At 48.6% G+C, this 22,866-nt stretch overlaps 1 protein-coding gene across 2 annotated transcripts in view; it reads left to right on the top strand.

Moving 5' to 3' along the window:
* Positions 1 to 21,463, top strand: part of ACACA (acetyl-CoA carboxylase alpha) — a 138,278-nt gene extending 116,815 nt beyond the window's left edge. For both annotated transcript variants that reach the window (XM_075113150.1, XM_075113149.1), the window contains 6 exons: positions 521 to 698; positions 2,485 to 2,597; positions 12,794 to 12,948; positions 13,758 to 13,928; positions 17,283 to 17,419; positions 18,758 to 21,463. In XM_075113150.1, coding sequence (XP_074969251.1) covers positions 521 to 698; positions 2,485 to 2,597; positions 12,794 to 12,948; positions 13,758 to 13,928; positions 17,283 to 17,419; positions 18,758 to 18,884 — 881 coding nt within the window. In that variant the 3' untranslated portion in view covers positions 18,885 to 21,463. The remainder of the gene's footprint in view (positions 1 to 520; positions 699 to 2,484; positions 2,598 to 12,793; positions 12,949 to 13,757; positions 13,929 to 17,282; positions 17,420 to 18,757) is intronic.
* The last annotated feature ends 1,403 nt before the right edge of the window (positions 21,464 to 22,866 follow it).

The raw sequence follows: 22,866 nt of genomic DNA, 5'->3' as shown, positions 1-22,866 counted from the left end.
TTTTATAAAGATATTGAGAAGGTCTGCTGCTGTTAGGTGTGCCATGCACATTGCATGAGTCGTGGTACAGGTCCACGGTAGTAAGTCTGAAATTCGGCAGCTGCGCTCGTATTAAATACAGAAACACCTGACCCGACTTCCAGAGCTGCTGAAATATTCCCTGGCTTGGCTGGGAAGTAAGGGATGGATTATCTCCAGGACACACGGTGTAGGGCTGGCTGGTGTGAGCCGAGGACCCTGCAGTTCGTGTTTTGTGAATAGATGTGGTTACACTGGAAGTAACCGGGCCAGATCTCCAGAGTGGAGGTCCAGTGCCTGGGAGCTGGGCTGGTGTGGGAACGTCTCCTTTCTCGGTCTGTCTTTCCCAGGTCCAGATAATGCCAGTCAGAGCTTGCAGTATGGTAGCCGGAGGTGGTTAGAAGAGCTGAATAACCATGGGTTTTTTCCCAGTTTGACCAAGCGTGGCAGGGCTGAAGCATTGATGTGCTGTGACTTCAAGCACTGTGTCCTTTTTCTGCAGACATGTATGACCAAGTGCTCAAGTTTGGTGCCTACATTGTGGACGGCCTGAGAGAGTATCGTCAGCCTGTGCTTATTTACATCCCACCGCAAGCGGAGCTGAGAGGAGGATCCTGGGCTGTGATTGACCCTACCATTAATCCTCGTCATATGGAGATGTATGCAGACCGAGAAAGCAGGTATGGCAGCTTTCTCCTCCCTCTGTAACCACCTGCTTTGAGGCATAATTGCCTGGCTGAGTGAAAAGCTCTCCGTTAAGAGTGTGGCAGGTGTTACTGAAAGGGGCTGACGGCCTCATGTCTCAGAGGAGTTTGCTCTGCAGTGCTCACAGCCAGGACAATTCGGATCGTCTCCTGACTCAGACTTAGATGAGGGTAGATTCTGTAGCCGGTGTGAGCCCAGCTCTGTAAAGGTTCGTTACTAATATGCATAAAGCACAGCTGCTTAGGACTTTTTTTTTTTTTTTACTGTTCTGATATTTCCACACGCTGCCTTGCGTTTTGAAACAAGTGTCTGTGTATACAATTTTGCAAATTAAATAACTGTAAATAAGTGTGTCCTTCAAAATCCCTGAGTGTTGTACTACCTGTCATATGGGCGCTTGGGTAGTTGCACTGTTTCAATAAAATACAACTTGTGTAAGTGAAGTTCTAGTTACCGGTGGTTCAGGATATGAAACTACAGGCAAACTCTTGGAAGCAGGTTTTTTAAAAATGTTTTAAAGAATCTGTAAAATCTATAGATACTGAATCATTTGGAGGAAGAAGCCAGCCATACCTGGGCTATCTGTAGTGATGGAAGGTGTACAGGACAGCATGAATATTGTGCTATCAGGGCATCCTCTCAACTCCTACGGTCTCAGCAGGGCAAAATTCCTGAGCAGCTGCTCCTGGGGGAGAAAAAAGTGTACGTGGGGAGGAGTTGAGAAGATGCCTTTCCCAATGTGAATTTCCCTTCTGCTTCCCAGCTGAATTTCGCTCCTGACGGGATGCTTGCTTCTCTGTTCTAAAGAAGCAAGACAGAGATCTTCAGTCTGTTGGCCTTGGTATTTCCTGCATCTTGAGGAAATGTTGTCTAATCTTTGCCTCCTGAAAGTCAGAAGTTTTTGCTGATCTTTTCCTACTTAGAAGTGTGGAGCCTGTTTGCTTCACAGTCAGACACAGTGTGAGCAGGATTTCTACAAGCTACTTCCTCCACCAAGTGATTTTTGGGGTGCAGGCAGGAACAACTCCCTTCCGCTGCTTCTGTCCCATACCTTTGTGGGATGCCAGCGGTGTGAGCTCACCTCTTGGAAATCATAAGCCAGCTCCCCACCTTGTAAGACATCAGGAGGGACCGTGTGTGGTTTGCAGAGCTGTAGTTGGACTCTAGAGGTCTTGAGCTCCAGTAGCCAAGATATTATTTTGCAAAATACATTGTGCTGTCCCTAAATGCCATTGCACATTTGTAATAATTCTCATCGCTGTTGCTGTTCCATAACCCTCAGCGCTGACCTTCCTTCTCGTCATTACTCCTGCCCTCACAGTTAAAGACTGAAGCTATTTTATTAACCAAACCCAAGTTTCAAATCACATGCTTTGCTGTCTTTGACCTGGGAAGTGGGCAGGATCTCTAATGGAAATGGCTGGTTAATTGGTTTGTTTCATAAAGCTTAGCTACCTTTTGAAAGAGCTTTCAGGTCACAGCTTAAAAGAGACTGCCTAATGCCAAGGAGCATTGGTTGTACCAGGCTGCACAATACGCTGTTGGATAGCTGTGTTTCTGTGAAGCCTGGCGTGCATTTGTGGCGTTGGATAAATAATAGCTAAGAGTCTTTCTTCCTTGTTCTTTCTCTTTGTCTCCCTCCCCCCTTCTCTTCTTTTTTTACATGCCTTCTAGATAACGACAAACCATTCCATTTTGTGTTTCCCTTTGTCTGATGCCCTGAAAGTGCCTTTCTTTTCTCTTTTTCCTGTCACTGATCAGAGGAGGAATCCTGGAACCAGAGGGAACGGTAGAAATCAAATTCCGCAGGAAGGATCTGGTGAAGACGATGAGGCGAGTGGACCCCGTCTACATCCACCTGGCAGAGCAGCTAGGTACGTCTGCGCGGGGGCTGGCGGAGCAGTGATCCGTTCAGCTGGTGGCTAATGAATGTGTTTATAGACCTTAAAAAGGGGCACTGAGGCATTTTATCAAATTCATGATAATTTTTATTTACTGTCATCTAACTTGGGAAGAAAACCAGATGAGACAAGCTGCATGTATGTACATGTGAGAGAGATGCTATTCACGTGCGTCTAGCATACCAAGGGGGGGTGTAATATAGTGTCTTTTTGAACTTACTTCTTTTTTTTATTTTATTTTTAATTGAATGGGTCTTACAACAGAGACATACTACAGATGCTTGAGTGTAGTTTCCACCTCAGCAGTTGCTCAGCTCACTAAAAACTTGTGGGCCAAACCTTCACCTGATGTCATTTGGCATAACTAAGAGTTTAGTCAAAGACGTTTGGGCTGCTGGACTATCACTGCGTGTCTGAGGTAGTTTTGAGTAATGATATCTGTCTGCGCTTTGGATTCAGGAAAATAAAAAATATTCTTCACCTCCTCAGTAAAATACAGGGTGATCTGCAGTGCTCGGTGGCTGGCACATCGGTGCGTGTGTTGTATTATTACTGTGCCTTTCACTCCAAATGATCCCAGCACCTGGTGTACACCCAACAACCCAAAATACAGAGTGTTCAGCAAAATGCACTTAATATCAGATATGTGCTCTCTCAGGGGAATAGACTCTTTAAATAGTTCTTTACCAGCTCTTACTATAAGAGTATAATCTTACAGAGCCTCTTTTTACCTCCAAAATTGACTACATTTCAGTAGTGGAAGAAGCGTGCTACGTGGGTATGGTTTGAATTTATAAAGCCTTTTGGGATCCTTCAGGAGGAAAAGTGTTCTGCAAATGACTGATAAATCGTGGCTATTGCTGCAGTTACATTTTATTATTTGGCCTTTTTTAATTTATGGCAGTGCAACAATTTATATACAAAACAACCGTTCTGATATGCCTTGGGAAGAGAATAATAATTGTAAAGGGTGCAGGGAGTGTTAAGAATCAGACTGCTTGCTGAAAACCAGGTTCTTACCGATGTCTTTGATAGCATCAAAGACATTTTCTCTCTTTTTTTTAATGATAGTATTTTGACACTCTCTTTGTTTCCTCTTACTGTGCCGATTGCTTTCTGGGCAAGAAGCAGGTTAGCAGGTGTTTGAGTCTTGCAGACCAGCACAAGGCAGCAGTTTTATCTGAGTTCAGATTTTGCTCATGTACATTACCGTGTGAGAGAGCGGGCACAGATACGCAGATGGATGGATGTGTTGTTCTGTCTGCCTGTGTCCGTTGGAATTAAAAACCAGTTTTAATGTTTGTAGTTGCATCAAGGAGATTCTTTTCACAAAACCTCACCTTTGACCTATGTTAGGCTTGACAGGGTCCCTTTAGGAGCAAATGGATAGTGAGACCGCACCAAGGCGTGGACACCCAGCACAGGGTCCCAGCAAATGCTCTCCTAAGGTGTTCCACACTTCACAGTTTAAAGGCTGCAGTCGAGTACCTTACGCAGTCAGGGCTCACAGCTGCACCTCCTGCGGGTGTTCACACCTCCGCGTCCGAGGCAGGAGGGCTGCCTCTCCGGTGCGCAAGTCTCCAGGGGAAGAAGAAATCAGATGTGTGGTTAGAGAAGGCAATATGCTGAGCAGACAGCTCAGGTCCACGCAGATAAATGACGCTACGGCAGGAGCACTGTTTCTGAGAATATTTACCTTCGCCCCACCATAACACACGCTGGCTCTGCCGACGAACAAACCAACCTACTGCCTCTGCAAAGAGATGGTGTCTTCTGTGTGGCGGCTGCCAGGATGAATCCTTTCCCAGGAGCAGAGTCACTGGCTGTGGATAAGGAGGGCTGCCTGACTGTTCAAATTCTGAAGCGGTGGAGGAAGGGGGGGAGCAGAGCAAGTGAGCATAGTCACCGTCAGGTGGCCCCTCCAGAGGGTCTGTCACCCAGACTGGGAGCGGGACGCCTGCAGAGCACCCTTGGATCACACTGGTGGGACCTGCGCCAGCATCCCCGGGAAAAAAAATGCAGGGAGAAAGAGGGGATACAGTTTTGTACCAACAGTCTCAAAAATCCAACCCCACTCTATATGAGAAGGCAGGAGCCTGTTTAGGGCTTTTTTCCCCCCCTCTTCCTCTACAGGGTAATTACTCCCAGCAAACTCCGTACACTTTAATTAAAATGACTGCAACACAAGAGCAAGTCACTTACGACTGTACATACAGAGAGCTCTAAAAGCTTCAGTCACTGATAAGCATCTCACTTAGATGGCTCGTAATTGCTCCCAACATCGGGCGATCATTGCTGTTGTTTTGCCGCTAATTCCGCACCATAGCAGGAAAGCCAAGATTGCAGGACACAGTGAATTGCATAATTTTTTTTTTGCTGGTTTTCTTTCTGGCCAATTTAAAATTTGTCAAAGTTGGTCTTCTTCTGGATCACTGCCCTTTGATATTTCGCGCACTCCATTTGCCACAAACAAGCCGCAGGGCCGCAGTTCATGCTGACTCCAGCAGAAGCAGAGAAAGCTCCATTTATCTTACACTGCCTGCTGAATTCTTACTCATTAGCTGGGGGTTCACTGCCTCTCTTTAACCCCTGAATGGCTGTCATCCCTCCCTGGAGCTGCTGAATAGCAGGGAAAAGGGAGATGCTCTCAGACATGTGCCTGTTGCAGAGGGGTGGGGAAACAGGGCGACTGTGGTCTCATTCCAGGCGTCTTGAGACACTGGGGTTGGACTTGCAATTGGGGAGCGTGAGAGCAGAGAAGGCTGGCAGATATTGAATAATTTGACATAAATCTGTTCATTATCAATTCTCCAGCACTATTGCTGAAATGTTTGTTAGCTCCATGTTTTATTAAAATGTCACTCAGAGTTGCGCTATTACAAACCAGCAAACAGTGCGGAGCAAAGGGCAAGGAAAGAAAGGGTAGCCCTTATCCTGCCCAAGAGCACGTTTCCACACTGAGTAGGTGTGCAGGGAGAACGGTGATTGCCTAGAAATGTGGGAACGATTCAGATTGCAAGCCTCAGGCCATAGTTAAAAATCTGGAGATTCAATTTTATTTTATTTATTTATTACAATTAGAGAAAAACATTTAGGAGTAGAATAAAAATTAGCTTTGTCATGCAGATCTGGGCCCGTGATGTGTCAGTTGCGCGGTGTAATGTACGCAAAAATTTGGTGGAATATGAATGAAAGGAATGGCAAAATGGCTCCAGTTAGAGCGAGATTGGATATTACATTTTAACATTTTTCTTATCAGCTATTTACCTCATAGTGAAAGGGAAGCATCTGTTTGTCACCTGATACATGCTGTAATAGTGTGAATACCCTCTTCAGCTGATCCTATGAAATAGTTGGCTGTGTGCTGGCATGCACCTTTAATTTTTGAAATTTTATGCCCATTTTGCATTTGTCTGCATACATTGTACAGGGTGCAGGAGGGGGGAGCATACAGCTCCACGTGTAGTACAGCAGCACTTTGGGCAGTGGGAGGCAGTGGTTGTTTTCTGCACAAACACTGGTGCTGTAGACAAGCTTTAACTTTCCACAGGCTTCTGACTTGCTTCGCACTTTACTTGGCTAAAGAGGGTGCAAAACTTTTCTTGAATTCCCAAATAATGAGTGGACACTCAAGCATTGAACTCGTAACTCCACTTTAGCATAGCTGTTCCTCTCTGCAGATAAACACGCCGGGGTGCAGTACCAGGAGTGAACTCGCAGGTCCCTCTTGGCCCCGACTGTACCAGCTGGTGAGGACTTCACTGCTGGTGACCTGGTGACAGCCCTGACACAGCCTTGTTTCTTGAGTGGCTGAAAACGTCCACCCTGTGACCTGTCTCATTCCAAGCTTTAGCTTTGAAAGTTAGATTGCAGCTCTAAAGCCTAGTAATTCTTTTTTTTTTTTTTTTTGGGGGGGGGGGGGTTTGTTTGTTCAGTGTTGTAATTAATCAAAATGCCGGCTGTTTTCTTGAGCAACAACTAAGAAAAATGCTGCTGTTGTGATTCCATCTCTCGTGAAGCCTTGGACAAATGCAGTCAGCGCAGTTGTAACTTAGTCTTTTTAGGCAATGCTGATTTCCAGTAACTGCTTCTATGTGCAAGTGCAGCTGCATTTAAATTGTTGTTAATTCACAATCATGAGTCTAGAAGAGCAAGTACTGATTTCTATAAGCTCCTTCGTGACAATTGGCATCTTGAATATCCTCCCAGGAGGGCTGTAGATGTTTCCCCAAAATAGGAATTTTTTGGTATTAGGTACCTGCCACACTTTGCTCTGATGCCAATATGAGGCCTGAGGAGCAGAGAGTTGGAAAGGACTAGGATATACAAGGATATTTCAAGCCTGTGTCACAAGCATGTGTGACCTTCACTGCTATTTCATATTGCACCTTTATAACATAAATCCTACTGAATATTTAGTGAAGCAATTACAAGCAATCTCATTTAAAGAAACAAGCCACAATCCAAAAATGCCTGTCTCTCCAGGGAGGTGAGTGGCTCTGAGTGACCTTCTTCTCCCCTCTGGAGCAGCACCCTCCAGCTGGGGTGGGAGATGTGGGACACGGGCAGCCTGGACACGGCTGGCATTCTTGCTGCCTTTGCTGAATTTTCGTCTGGCAAGAGCTTTGTTAAAGGCAGAGGAAGAGAAGGTGAGATTCGGGTAGGAGGATTATTGTTGCATGTGTGGAAATTAGATGGGACAGTCATAACCAGTGTTAAAGTCAACATTTAATTATGTCACTGGATGCAGAGTAACTGCTTTACTTCTCCAGAGTTCATTTCTTAAGGACCCTTCCAGCACGTGCTGCAGTGGGACTTAACTGTTCTGCTGAAAAGAATGGCCACAAGCAGATGCCAAGATAAATTGAACTTAATGTGGGTTTTTTTGGTGTTACCTGGATGGGGGAAAAAAAAAAAATCCTTGAATTTGCCTGTAATAGTTGTAACGTTGAGATAGCAATTGTTAATGCTCCTTTGTAGCCTGGAAAGGTAGCTCCTATTTACATTGTAAAAATCATCTTTGAAAATCATATTCGTGGGGTAATTTGCCAGAGTCAAACGCATTCATGAGCAACTGAGGTCTGGATGGAGGCTCCAAAGGAAGGGCCACGTCTGGTCCCTGCAGCGGTGGGTCGTGGGCACATCCTTGGCTCGTCGTTCAGAGGAGGAGGCTTGCGGCTGAGGGGCACTCCGCGTCTTGGGCCGGCCTCTCCTGCCTCTGCTGTGTCCCTGGCTGGGTGTGATGGGCTGGAGCCTGGGTCGAAGCAGTCTCCTTTGCCCAACTCTCAGCCTGCAGAGCATAAGGGTAAGCGTGAGGCCATCCCTGCAAGGCGGTTGGGTCAGAGGCCTTGATCCCGGGCTTTGCCCAGGTCTTTGAGTGCATGTTTGAGGAAGAGGCAAGAAAACGGACAAGTAAATGCTTGGCCATGCTGAGGCTGTGCGCCGAGGGTGAGGGAGAAAATCCCGCATTTTAACAGCTTAGAAACCATAAACCATCAAATTGATTCAGAAGCTGCCTGGCTTTCTGCAATCAGAGGGAACCTACAGTAACATTTCTTGAAGTCATTTTGTCTAACCTGTTAAACTGGTCATATTTAAAAAAAGCACTTTGCTACTAAACGTTATGGGAAGCCATGATTCATGGTCCTGCTGAGCCATTTCCGTCTGGCAGGAACTTTATTAAAGGCAGCCCGCGCCCTGCCACCGCAGCAGGCTGCGGTTACTGCAGGACGCTGTGCTGTCGAGGCTCCCTCCGCCAGGCACACACATCGGAGGGATGCTCGGAGACGCCGCTTATTTCAGAGGAGATTTTTTGTTTAATGGGGCACAAATCAAAATAGTTTAGATGTTGCTTTCCCTGCCATGATGCTTTCCCTTAACTTTTGGAGAGGAGTATAAATGATATTCAGTATCAGAGCGCTTTACAGGAGAGGTCTCTCCGTGGATTTATTGCGGCAGCTTTTCCATTTGTCTGCGCAGGGAGGGCAACTCCTCTGAAGCCTTCCTCCATGATCGCAGGCTGTAAAGCATGCCTGCATGTCTCTGCCGCAGCGGCCGGGAAGCGCTTCTCTGCAGGGTGGTTAAAGGGCTTGTTTTGGCAACTGTAGCATCTGGCATTCATTGTTCTGTGCCACCGGGGTACTGAGAGCCCGTACCTGAGGTTTGAGGGCCTGTTACGGGCTGCAGGACATGGAAGAAAGAGTTTGCAACCCCGAAAGCCAGGCCGTAGCAGCTGGATGGCGAGGGTGGTGTCACCCTGTGGAGAGACGGCAGAGCTGGGCACGGGCCAGGGCAGGACGGTGGCGGGAGAGAGGCGGGCATGTGCTGCCAGGTTCTTCCAGGAAGTATTTGGGAATGCTTTAGGTTGAATCCTTCTTATGTGTGGTTTTAAACTAGTTTTTGTTGGTTTAACTCACATACATTTGAGCAGAGGGTTTTAGCAAGGACAAATCCCTTGCCTGTTGGTCAAGAGGAATTTTTGTACGGCAAAGGACGTTTTGGCAAGACCCTGGACGTTGCTCTTTTGACCTCAGAAGAGTCTCTGATCTTTTTGGTAGCCCAATGCTATTGCTTCCCCAGGGCATTTTTTTCAACTTGTTTAAGGCAATTTTGCTACTGATTTTATTTTTTTTTAATTAAGAAGAAAAGACACTATAGAATGAAGAGGTCTTGGTGCATTTACCACTGTGGGTAGGCTTTCAAGGTGTTGAGAGCTGGATTGAGACATTTACCTGGCCTCTTCCGATCATGCCAATGGCTGTGATCATACCAGCGCTATATATAGGTACAAGCGTACTTGGAGACTGCAGAGCAACCTGCAATCCAAGATAAATGTGACGTTTTATGGCACTTAGAGCACTGCCTTAGAAAGTGTCCTGTGCTGCCTGCCAAGTTAGGAAGGTCACACATGTTCTTTCTTCCTTTAAATTGTCATCTTATCTTACCTGCGTGCCCCACCTGCATGCCAAAACCCGCTATACTTTGTGTTTGCATTGTAATGTGGCCGTTTCAGAGAACTGCTTCTTTTGTTTCTCTATTGATTAGTAGCCGATCCATACCTAGAGGTCTATAATGTTCCTATGATTTAAACTTTAACAGTTTCATTAACTGTCAAGTACCTTTAGAGCAAAGGAATCCCATATTTTAACTCCCCTCTCCCTGCCAGTATAAGATTTGTGGAAGGAGACTTCTTTTTCCGAGAAATAAATAAATAAAGCCCCAGCTTTCTGAAAAACCCTGAGGCCTCAAGATCTGACTAGGAAAGAAAGAAAACCATTCCAAGATATTTAATTGTACAGGGGGCTTACAGGATTGATCGAGAGCTTAGCTTTTTACAATAGTCCAGTGAATAAGAAATGCTCCTGACAAACGATCGATGATGGGATAATCACTCTTTATCCCCCCTCCTCATTGTTACCTTCTTTCTTCCAGGAGAACAGGGTTCAGAAGTCAAAAATCTTTATAGACGCTGCTTTTAAATTAAGCAGAAAATAGACATTGACATATTTGTTAATCTCACCTAAATCATTACTGGGCCTGGCTGGTTTGACTGTACACCATGAGTGTGGCAGATAGGCCAGAATACATGAGCGTTACTGGCTTAAGTGCATGCATCACCATTTAAAACAGGGAGGTGTAGAAGCCTGTGAATTTAACATGGATAAATATATATAATTTTTTATTCTGAAGGTTATAAGAGTAGCTTCTCTTAATTAAAACCTTCTTACTAGCATTTGAAAGGTTAGGTAACATTTATATTGGTAGGCACATAAAAACATTCCCTCCCTTGAAAAAATCATTTTATGGCTGGCCTGTGCCTTGCAAGTGTGTGCGTATGTTCAAACCTGTTCTGACTTGGAAGAGAAGCTCTGGAAGGAAATTGAAACATAGGTAGCGCAAAGTAGAAAAGAACAGGGCCTACATGCTGTGGGCCCCTGAAGGTGGGTCTGAGCCAAAGCCATGGTGTCACGGTGCTGTGCGTGAGCTGCTGCGGTGCTGCACCCGCCGGTGAGAACCCCTGGGGTACTTGGCCCTTTGGTCCGCCAGCCCTGGATCACCCTGTCTGGGGGAGGTCAGCCATGGGTGCTCAGGGAAAGAGAAGCGTCACGCCAATGCGGCGTGATGCTTTCCCCAGGATGCCCGCTCAGCTTCCAGAAGTCCTGTAGTTTAGAGGCTTCCTGAGAACAGATTTACATCTGCATCTTTGCGCTTAGAAGCCCATGATGGACTTCCCATGCGTGAATTTACCTGATCGCTTTCTGTGGGCCCATTTGTTCTTTTGGTACTCAGGACCTCCTGTGGCAACAAGTCCTACCATCTGATTTTGCACTGTGTGAAAGTGTTCCCTGTTGTTGGGGTTTTCATAAAGCTTCTGCCCGCTAATTTCATCTGGTTTTGCAATTGCTCTGGCTTCCTGCTGCGATTCCAGAACCTGCTGTTGTCAGACTGGCTGTGGAGCTGCTGAGGACCACCATCGCTCAGCTGCCCTCCTGCTTCTCCCCAGCCATTGCCTTCCGTGTCACCCAGCCTGAAGCATGGCAGTTTAACAATAGGTGATGATGTAATGGTAGATGTCGCATTTAATCCCATTGACATTCCTATGCAAACAATAAAGATTAAAACAAAAAAAAAGCTTGGTGGTGTTCACACACCACAAAATGCAGTCATGATACTCAGGCTACAAGATAACAAGGAAAGAACCATTGTTCTCCAGCTGAATCACGGCACCAGCTTTTGTTCCAGGTTCTCCCGTTGACTCCTTGTGCTACTGGGTAGGACATCTCTTTGTTTTATATCTCAGCTCCCCTCTGTACGCTGAAGACGCAATCATGCTTGCATGTCTCCCTGGCGCTCGGGTGGTTATATTAACATTTGAATGGAAGGTGCTGGAGGATAGTTGAATGTTACAATCCACCCGTGCTTGGAGCAAGACTTGTCCATGACCCGGCTTCAGATTGCCGGCGACCTCGGCTTTAAAAGGGGAGGCGGGATGGGAGGCAGCTGTCTGTGAGGCCATGAACTTGCAACCAGAGCTTCTGGTGTGGGTGGGAGGTTAAAAAATTCAGCAGAGTATCGAGTACCGTATAATTTGGCTCAGATTGCAATCTTTGCTTAAATTGAACTAAGATTGGCTCTAAATAATCTGCCTCTGCACAAGGACCTCTTGCACATGTTAGTGAGGCAGTGTAGGAGAAGCGTCAACCTGCTTCTGGGCCAGCTTTGGCGCGGGGTAAATTACTGTCGGTTCAGCAGAGAGTTGCGCTTACGGTTACGCTTCCTGTGGGCTGTTACAGGGAGAAGAGGGGATTTACATTCTTGGTTTGATAAAGGGGCAGCTGTGGGAAGGAGCACCCTCTTCTGCTGTGGGAAGGGGCAGCACCTGCGACGTGCCTCCGCAGCACAAAGTGTTTCCCCTTGCTTAGTCTGGGTCAGGAAATTCCAAAATTAATCAGAAACTCTTTAATGTGTGTTTTTGTTTTAATCAAAGTTAATTTTTTCTGAGCTGAATGTTATAAAACAAATTAAAAATTATCATCTCCATAGGACATTATCTTCTTGACACAGTTTTATACTTGTCCATCATGGTAGTCTGTGGTTGAGACTAGCATGTGCCCATCACTGGTAAACTGAACGTGAGCAGCTTGGGCGTCTCTAGCCCAACTTGTGTGTTTTCCTTAATGAGACAGTGGCTCTAACAGCTACTGGCAGGAACCAGCCTGCAGGAGAACTTGAAATTGTGTAGGTGGTTTTACACTGTCCATGTTTCTTGCTAAATGAACTGCATGTTGGGACATTATTCTTTTTTTAGGAGTAAGTCCAGTAAATGTCACTTAATTGATGGCTGAGCTCATTGGCATTTAAATGGAACAGAGTTTCCATGGTGAAAACTCCTTCGAAGCTCTGGCCGAAATATCGGTGGCAGGAAATCTGGGCTGGAACACTTATATTTGACGGAAGACTCTGCTTGGCATTGCTGGGAGCTGATGGTCTGGTGTTTGTCCTGGCCAAATGCAGTCTGGGTTCAGCAAGTACACAGGAACAGAAGGAAACTCTGTTCTCCCTCTGGACTGTCTAGAGCTGCTTGCCTTTCCTCCGTGCAGCAGTCCTTTGTAGGGCCCCCTGCTTTACCTTGTCAAAAGTCTCTGATGCGTGGCTGTGCCTGCTCGCAGGTACCCCCGAGCTGAGCGCTGCTGACCGAAAAGAGCTGGAGACGAAGCTAAAGGAGCGGGAGGAATTCCTGATTCCCATTTACCACCAGGTAGCCATGCAGTTTGCTGACTTGCACGACACACCCGGCCGGATGCAGGAGAAGGGTGCCATAACTGTGAGTATCACGGAGCTTTCTCTGGGGACATCACTGGAGGGTTTGACACACGTGGGGAAATGGTAACCCTCAGTGGGGCAAGCTGCTGCTGGAGCCAGTAGGATCAGAGGAACTTGTCATTCTGCGGGGCTGCCAATAAACCTCTGCCCCAAAGGCTCTCGCCACAGGAACAGACCCTCTCCACTCAACCGCTGGCTCCTGGCCCCAGAACACAAGCACATCGTGTTTTCTAGCACTTTTACCTGATTCTAGCAACTGATTTACGTGATCCGTGTCCATTTGAGACCCTTCATTTTCTGGGCTTTGCCAGCTGCTCATCAGCAACCGCATCAAAAGCCCCACGGAGCACATTGCAGTCTGCCCTGGCAGAAGGGGAAGGTGGTGAAGGTGGTGAGCCTGTACCTGTGGGGACCCTCAGTGATGAGAAGGGCTGAAGGGGCTGGTTGAAGGCCAGCTGTCATGCCAGGGTTTGAACCCTCGCCAACTAGGTTTTCTTCATTCCCTCTGCCCTTGGGTGTGTCTTGGGCTGTGCTGCTCATCTGGGGAGCTGTGTCTCTTTTTGCAGAAGGGAGCAGACTTCTGGGAGACAAAGGAGGCTGGATGTAGCTTCTGGTGACTGAGTGGTATGACAGGATGGAGGTCTTCAAAGCTCAGATGTGGGAGGCTTTGTATTTCTGTTGTGCAAGTGGTATAACCAAGTATATAATGAGTGCAAGCCTTTTTTTGCCACTGGGAATAAGACGTTTGTATTTCTCCACATAAACGTTGTCCCTCACTCATTTCTCCTTCTCCACTTATGTCTTGGGCAGGACATTCTAGACTGGAAGACTTCCCGTACCTTCTTCTACTGGAGATTAAGACGTCTTCTTCTAGAAAATGTGGTGAAGAAGAAGATCCATGATGCCAATCCTGAGCTGACTGATGGGCAGATCCAGGCTATGCTGAGACGCTGGTTTGTGGAAGTTGAAGGGACAGTGAAGGTAAATGAAGAAGCAGTTTCACCAAGGCATTAGCCTTTTCTGGGCTTGAGTTCAGTGAAGTTCTCCCAGGTGGAGTTTGATCTCTGGTTTTTAATTGTAATGTCCACAAACATTTTAGGCGATGAAAGAGAACTTCTGGGTAATGTTCCAGGTCATGAATTGCTTTATGGGGACACTTTTTATAGCAGGCCAGAAAAACAAAATAGTTTTTTTTCCCAAGCACGTAGCACTGTAGGTACGAAAATCTGAGCATCTTACAAAGACGAACAGCTCACTCAGCAGAGCGAGGCAGGGCAGTGTGTGGGAAGAAGGCTGTGCAGAGGTGCTGCTGTCTGGCAGAACTGGCAGCAGAAATCCCAGAAGTCACAACACATGCTGTATACACCAGCCCTGAATATCTCCGTCTCCCTGTTTCTGTGCACAGTGTGCCTAAAATAGCACTGCGGAGCTGCTCGTGGTTACAGAGGCTGTTACGGAGGGGTTGTCATAACTGTGCAGACGGGTCCCTGCATACCCTTGGGATCCTCTGTGATGTGAAAGCAGGATTTTTATTTTCTTTTTAATTATTATTTCTTACTGAATAATATCCTCAGTCCTGCTCTATACCACTGACACTGAGGAGGGAGTGGGGATTCACTGCTTGTATCCAGATGTTTCATCTGGCAGATGTAGAGCCAGCCTATCTTACCCGCCTGTCCTGCTGCCTGCAGAGCAGGCCATGGCCATACTGTCCCTCCTCCCCCCGGGCTGCTCTTGCCTTCCTTCCCTTTCCCAGGCCATGAACTTAGGGATGGTGGGGACAGATCACACGTGCCTGGCAGTCACCGTTGCCACGTCTCAGCCCGGGAGAGCCCCTGCCATTCTTCTGCCAAGTGTCCTCCATCCCTGGGTCTCGCAGAGCTTTTAACGCCACACGGAGCGGCGTGCCGTCAAAGGCAGGGACACGGATCAGCTGTAAGATCGAACTGCCAGGGCTTGGGCTGGGGGGCTGCCTTGGCGCCGTCCGCACTCCTCATCTGATAGCTGTGGTGAGGATTTCTTTTTTAATTGTGCTCAAACTCTGAAGCTGGCAATCTCTGAAGAGCAATCTCTGGAGCTGCTCTAAGGTTGTTTTTGTCACAGTCCTCCAGTCTAAGTATTTTATTTTATTTTATTTTATTCTATTTTTAAAGTCACAAACACTCAGGGGTTCCAGAAAAGGGGGGGAAGTGCTCTCTGGAGGGCAGCAGGCTTTCCAAGGTAGTGTCTGAGCGTCTTTAAAAGCGGGCATCTCGTTAGCTAATACATTACACCAATCAAGGAGAGTTATCTTAAGCCACAATTAATCTGCTCCCTGGCATATGTTGATAGGAAAGCATCATGCTGTTTCTTAATTAAAAGCAAACGGATTAAAAATGATTAATAAGAGTATTAAATATTCTCCTAAACTAAAAGCTTTGGGATTCTTGGGTAAATCTAGCTTTACGCAGGTCTGCAACCGTAAGGCAGCTTCTTAGTTGTTTTTTTTTTTTTTCCCTTCCCTGAAATCTTCCTAAGTGCCTTACTTTGTATGCAGGGAGCGTTTCTGTCATGTCTAGGGGCAGAAGCGAGGAGCAAAACCTAACGAGTTTAAAATAATAAGAAGAAAAAACAATGAAATAAGCAAAATCTTGAGATTGTTGAAATGACATCACTGATTTAAGACAATCATATGCATCACGTTAAAGAAAAAAAAAAAAAGCTGGTTTCATATTAAAGTTTGTCAGGCAGGACCGACGCTGGGGACTGGAATAGGGTCTGCACTTTGGGCTTCCTCACGGCAGTGCCGGCTCTTGCCCATGGGTGTAGCAACACCTTCGTCAACACGGGGAAGGGGCGCTGCTTGTGAGAGTCCCAGGGAAGAGGGAAACGATTTCTTGGACGTTGGAAACTGATAATTAAATATATGAATAAAGGGTGAGCAGTGAGGAGGCTCATCAGTGCGAGAGCTGCCTTTGCGCTCCTCTCTGGTATTGGCAAGGACAGGGGAAAATCAGCTTTGCGAAGGCTTGTAACGGGTTGGCGGCTGTGGAGGCGCAGGCGTCGCTCTGTTGGGCGAGCAGGAGAGGTGAGACGCTGCCTCAGGTGGCGTGGCCAGCTGGAGGGAGCCACTGCGTGCAGGGGAGTCCTGGCAGGGGAGAACTGCGAGCTTCACTGCTACCGCTCCAGGGGCTTCCAGGGGCTTCCAGGGCCTTTGCAAACACACTGCCCCTCCTGCCACGAGGCTTCACCTTCGGGTGCTTCTGCCTCCCGCTCCCCGGCCAGCCCCTGAAACCACTCTGCTCCCAGTCAGGCCACAGAGGCAGCACAAGGATCAAAGGTGTTTAAGGTCCCGGGGTGGAGCAGTGGTTGCTCTGCTGCCCGCGGCTGCTGGGGTCTGCGCTCGCGCTGGGAGGGTGTCCGCTCGCCCCCACGGTGCGTTACTGCACCGAGCTCATTGTCATTCTGACTTTGACTTCGTTAGTGATAACAGAGAAGGATAGTGCACCTTTAAATGACGAGCTTTGTGTTTAATTACCCAAATAAAATGACATAAATATGAATGAGTGCTAATGGTGGTACTTGCTTTTCCGGAAACCATTAACAAAACGATTCTTAAATGATTTGTAAAGAAAATGAGAGGAGAAGAGAGGAGCGAGAAGGCTATTAGGCGTCTAACACACTCCTGAATTATTATGTAGTCAACTACCTAGCAAATATCAGGTGAAATGATCTTGCAAAAGAAAAAAAGGGGTTTGTTGCTAAGGCTTTTCAGGGATGTGGGCACCCCGACCTCCTCTGCAGTGCGCACGCCTCCTGAAGAGGCTGTTCAGTTTCTGGGCCGGATCAGGGATCCCGTCATTGTTGGGGACACTAACACCAGGTCGGTCTTTAGGTGATGGGGACGCGGGGGTCCCAAGACAGCTTAGCACTGGGAGAAGCCCCACATCAGCTGCATCTCTGACCACCCCTGCCCTCATCTCGGGGTCAGTCGTGTTTCACCAGATGTTGGGCATCTGATCACGGAAGGAAACTGGGATTTTGGCTGGAACAGCTTCCGGGGCTGATGCAGCTGGTTCGGCGGCAGCCACTGGCAGCACTGCTGCCTCCGTGGTTCCCCTTCAGTCCCATTTACGGAAGGAGATGCAAAAGAAAGACATCGTCTTTAGACTTCTGTTAATTGTTAGCTGTGTTTATAAAAGCCACGCACACCGGGAAAACCACAGAGGGCTGCCAGCCAAATGTTTTACCCACGGCTGCCAATAATTGCGAGTTAAATTTCAGGAGCGGTACGTGGGGAGCAGGAGCGCGCACAGCACTGGGACCCGCCGGGTGACACTTGTGGTTTGTTTGCAGGCGTACTTATGGGACAGTAATAAGGACCTGGTTGAGTGGCTGGAAAAACAGCTGACGGAAGAAGAAGGCGTTCGCTCAGTTGTGGATGAAAACATCAAATACATCTCGAGGGACTACATCCTCAAACAGATACGGAGGTAAGCCAACTGCGCACGCTCTGCCCCTGCAGACGGGGATTTTCAAAAGCTCGGTCTGCTTCCCCAGCTGAGGAAAGTGGTTCCACACGAATTTCACGTGTATTTGCCTTTTTTTGTGGCAAACACGTAAGGAGCATGTGGAAATGCAAATACAGGGGCAAATGTGGAGCTAAAGTGAAACAGAGGACGTGTACAAAGTCTACGTCCCCTGTTTCTCCTGCAGACACCATAGTGCTACTGTACGTGCAGGTGCCTTGAGCAAAATCACAAGCCAGCAGAGCGGAGATCTAACCCAGCAGTATCCAAACCCCCCTGGCCATGCCCACCCTTTACTGAAACAGGAGCCGTGAAGAGCCAGGGCACAGAAATTTCACTGCTAACGTGTCTTTTCTCCATTTGAGACAGCTAATGGGAAGTTATTTGAGAGGGCCGCATACTGCATGAAGCAGGGAGAGAAGGCACATCTCTGAGCTGGGCTACTGCCATCAAAGCAGTGTGCTGACCACACACGGCCAGAACATCCTTACGGCTTCCTTCCCTTTATTTTTTCTAGCCCCAGAGTTTCCAGGCAAGCTACCTAGTTTCTTCTGCACTCAGTGTCACAAAATGTTCCCTTTGACTACTTTTTAGAACTATACCAAATAAACCCCCCAAATACTAAAACATTTGTAGATTATCTAGTCTTCTGCTTGTAAGAGTTATTGTGCACACTTGCACAGACATTCATCCGGCGGAGCCAGTTAAGCCTTGTGAGCCAAACGCTTTGCTAGACTTGAACAGATCTCATTTTGATAATTCTTATGTCTTAGACTGGGAGATCTCTTAAAGCAGTTTTGCCTCTGAAACAGCAGAACTGCAGAGTGAAGCTCCTCTGGTTTCCATGTCCCATGTCTGACTCCGTAGGGCGTCCCCTCCCGTCATTTCCACCAGATTCTCGATCCCTGCTACAGCAGACGGGGCTCTGCGTCGTCTGGAAGGGGAGATGTGGGTGCTCCCGGCAGCCTCTGAAGGTGCTGCTGGTGGGATCAGGGCACCCTCTGGAGCTCCTGGCCTCCCCATGTCTGCCCTGGGTCCACAAGGTCTGGCCTCTCAGGATTTCAGCCTCCGTGCCTGTCTGAGCCGGTCTGCCACCAGCAAATCGAGTGGCACAAGGGCCTCCAAGCGAGCACAGCTCTTGTGCTGTTTGCAGTCAGTTCACACAAATGCCTGCTGCCTCATCCAGTCTCTCTTACAGACCCCATATTTCAGTCCTCCCCTCCCGGGCCTGACGGGGAGCTGTCGGACGCGCTCCGGTGCGAGCGTCGGGCCTGCCGTCGCTTAACTCTCGCTTCTTTCCAGCCTGGTCCAGGCCAATCCGGAGGTTGCCATGGATTCGATAGTGCACATGACCCAGCATATATCACCCACCCAGCGAGCCGAGATCGTGCGGATCCTCTCCACAATGGACTCACCTTCTTCAACGTAAGAGCATCGATTTCCCACACTCCCCACACCCGGTACAGTGGAGGGGAAAAAAAAAAAAGCTCAGAATTGCTCTTTGTCTGCTCGACTGTGACCACTGTACCGAGACGGGGAGGCTCAGGGAAATGCTGGAAGAGTGACATTTTTATTTTTTTCAAATCAGACTGACCAGAGGAAGTGTGTTCTTTGGCCAGAGACACGAGGAAAATGTATGAACACAAGCGCCTGCGGAATTGAGTTACAGCTGTCTAACTGTACCTTATTTATTTAACAAAGCGTGACTGGACCAATGCATCAGTTCGCTGTTCGGCTGCCACCGGAAAGCGCTACAGCCAGGCAATGAAGGGTGCTCCGGTACCGTGAGGTCTTGGCATAGCAAAGCAGGGGCTCGTTTAAATTAATGCCCCTGTGCCCCTGCTGCTTCTCGTTCCACACCCCGCCTGGTGGCGGCAGCTTTGTGCCAACAAGTGCCAATGACACACCCTGCGAGAGCGTTGCTGCAGCCGAGGACAGGCTCTGCCTCCCAGGAGCGGCTGGGAGCCCAAGATCCCCCTGCCTGACGGCCTGTGGGTGAGTGGAGCCCACCACCGAGTCAGCCCTCTTGTCTCTGTCAGCCAGTGGTGATTTGTATTTCAAATGTCTGTCTTGTTACTTAGCAGTAGAGGAAAAACAGCATTTAAGCTGGTGTGGCCAGCGCTGTCCCCACGCGTGGGCAGGCTGTGGGGAAGGCTCCTGGGCTTCCCAGGGCTGCGAAGGTGATGGGCGCAGGATTTGGGAGGCTAAATCGCCGCTCGCTTTGCCTTTGTGCCCAATTCCTTTAGAAAGAGGTCAGTAACCTGCGTGAAAGGCCTTTCTAGGAGGAAGTAAAAGAGGAGACCAAAACGCAGCTGCACAGCCATTTCTGCTCTTCCTTCCCTACGTATTTTGAGGGATAACGGACATGGGGCAGCCCCACTGTCGCGTACGCTTCATGTAAGTGCTAATCCCTTTCACGTGAGTAGGTAACTGAAGCACAAAGCAGATACAACCTGCCAGGGTATGGGAGAAGAAAGGACAGAGTCAGATACACCAGTGGGCTCAGAACTGCGAAAGGCAATGTCAGCCTAACGCATCTGAGCTAGTTTTTTTTCTCCATCGCCCACCTCTGCCCTGGAGCTGGCTCGCGCAGAGCTGCCTGCGCTTGCCGGGCCCAGGTGTGCGGCTGGAGGAAAGGACTGCCGTTATTCACATGGAAAGACAGAAATATAAGGAAAGTTATTTTTTGTAATCTCTTTCCTTAGCACCGGCTGTATTTTTTACCCATTCCAATGGTCACTCTTTGCAGCCGGTCAGGAATAATCATCTCCATTGGATGTGTGGCAGATCAGTGCAGTGCCGGCACCGAGCCAGGCTGCCCAGGTCGGAGGTGCGGCAGCAGCATGGATCACGGCAGGCTGGCCCCAGCCCAGGTCCCTGGCTTATTGCTACCTTTTTCTTATTGTCATGGGCCTCCTGACTGTAATAAAAGAACAGAGAAGCTGGGACTCTGGAGGAAGCACGGTCAACCCCTAATACGTAGATACTGCTGTGGAACGTGGTCTGAGTAGTACTGGAGAGCTTACACCAATGATTGTCTTAAAAGTATTTCAGATTTTACAACTCCTCTTTTAGTATAGCATGAAACAGAAGGATGTCTTTATGGGAGAATTAATTAATGATGCCAGTGCCTCACTCTGTACTCTTTCCTTCTGAACTGCAACGCAGCCCTTCTGTGCGTGTGGTGCCAGAGCTCCGGTAAAACCGAGGCGCAGCGCCGGGGGTCACGGCTGTCCTCCCCGGGGGGTGAGCAGCGGTGGGACAGCCCTGCCCGTGGCGGAGCTGTCAGCCAAAGGACTAGCTGCTTCTTCATAGTTAAGAACCCTTATTTGATTTAAAAGACTTTTTTTTTCTCTACGAGAGCCCCCTGAACAACCCCCAAAGATACTTTTACTTATGCCTTTGTGGGCTGCAGCAGGACATGCAGGACAGAGAATGTCTCAGCCAGGCAGGACCACTCGGGGGGCATCAGGGCATGGGCGGCTCGTTGGGCGGCTCCTCCGCTGTCACCAGGATTTCCTACATGGTGGCGTCGCAAGTCAGCCCCTTACCCAGGATGTCTGCAGGCGTTACGGGAACTGTCTCCGTGCGCGGCGCGCAGTTCCTTCTGCTTGGGGCGGGAGCTGTCGCTGCCAGTGTCTCGTGCGTGCTGGGCAGGAGCAGACGCCTCTGCTTCAGCGTTACAGGCACTGGGTCAGGCCTCACTTAATTTGGGGGTAAAGTAGCTCCAAAAAAATCCCCCAGTCATTAGGTAACATGGGAGCTGGTCTGAAGTCAAAGCGCGGCAGGAGCCCTGTGAGGCCTGTGGGGGTCCGGGCCTGCGGCAGCACCGCGGCAGCGTCCCGGCCCTTCTCCCCCAGCCCCGGCTGTGGCCGCGGCGCTGGTGCCGCAGGTCTGCGGGTCAGTTACGCAGCGCGGCGGGGAAACCGCCCTCGCTACATACGGTTCTCGCTGGTGCTGAAGTATTTCACTTACCTCAATTTCTTTTAATAAAAAGAATGAATTACGTCTCTGTTGCCAGGAGTGGAAATCTGTCACCCCTTGTCCTGAGCACCCCTCAGGGAGCTCTGCTTCTCCTTAAGAGCAAGTTTTATGCGGCAACTCTCGAACGAGGTCTGGTGGCTGTTGATGCGGGAGGACGGAGCCGAAGTGCCTTGTGGTTTCAGCTGTGCCCCTGACCTGAGCTGCTCGGGCTCGTCACAAAGCACTGCCTCTCGCCAGGCCCCTGTCGCCGCTCTTGTTCCTACCTGTGGTGAGTCTTGGCAGATGTTTGAAATAAACCTTCTGAGATGTAACCCCACGGGGCAAAGCCCATCCTGACGCCTCAGCCAGCCCGAGGAAAGCAGTACGCATCATACAAATCAGACACGAGTATTTACCTTTCCCAGAGCTTCACCGTGCCCACTTTGCCTCCTCAGCAGCGGGAGGAGCTGGACTGTGGGCACCAAGCTGTGCTGGAGCTGTGGGTGCCAGGGCAGAAGGACCAGCTCCTTGTCCCACCATGGGCTCCGCTCCCAGCTCAAGGCTCTGGGCATAACTCCCAGCCCACAGCCCCATCCCAGCCAGTAGCGAGTCCTGGTTCTCCTCCACGGATTTATTTTCTGACCGTTACAGTGACTGAAACAAACAGAAAGGAAAAACCCAGCCCCGGTGATTGCTTCTGAGGGTGGTGGGAGACCGTCTGTGAACCCTCTCCCCGGAGCCGGTACGTAGGCAGGGACTGGCTCAGCAGGAGCCCGCGGGAAATGAAGCGCCGGGACCTTCGGTTGAAGGGCTTCTGTCCGCTGCTAACCCGGGAGCCCAGGAAACACAAACACCTTTCAGAATTCCCCATGTTAAAGGTGAGCATTAGCGTGACATGTTGAATTGGCCCGCGTTAGCAAACACAACTCCAGCAGTCATTTTTCACATATTTCTCAAACCGGAATCCTGATAGTTAAAAACATAAATCACCTTAACAGAGATAACTGAGGGGAGGGGGAGGAGGGGTGTGTGAGGGGACGGACCCTACTGAACTCCAGAAACACATTTAAAACTCTTTAGCCTAAAATATCTACATATTAAAATGCCAAGAAAAGAAGTACCAAAGCTGTAAGCTCTCAAAAGCCCAAGATCAAAGTGCCATCATCTTTTAATGTAAACCTTTTGTTGCATCAACAGGCTTAAGAGGGATGAGAGACATCAAAATAAAAACTGAGACAAACTGTGGCTTTGTAGCTGTTTTTTGTTTTAGTCTCTTCTCTCAATTTGGGCCATGAAATAGGTCAGCTCCATTACTGATCAGCCTTCCCACAAATATTTAAAACAAATTGAATTGCACACCCAATACCCATCACAATTACGCCAGGCACAATAACTAAATTAGCAATTCAACAAAATAATTGGAAATGCGATTCTCTCTATTCCACAGC

Source organism: Phalacrocorax aristotelis, chromosome 18 (assembly GCF_949628215.1).
Source record: "Phalacrocorax aristotelis chromosome 18, bGulAri2.1, whole genome shotgun sequence".
NCBI lineage: Eukaryota > Metazoa > Chordata > Aves > Suliformes > Phalacrocoracidae > Phalacrocorax > Phalacrocorax aristotelis.
The sequence above is the reverse complement of the archived record's forward strand: the minus strand, read 5'-3'. Positions and strand labels throughout refer to the sequence as shown.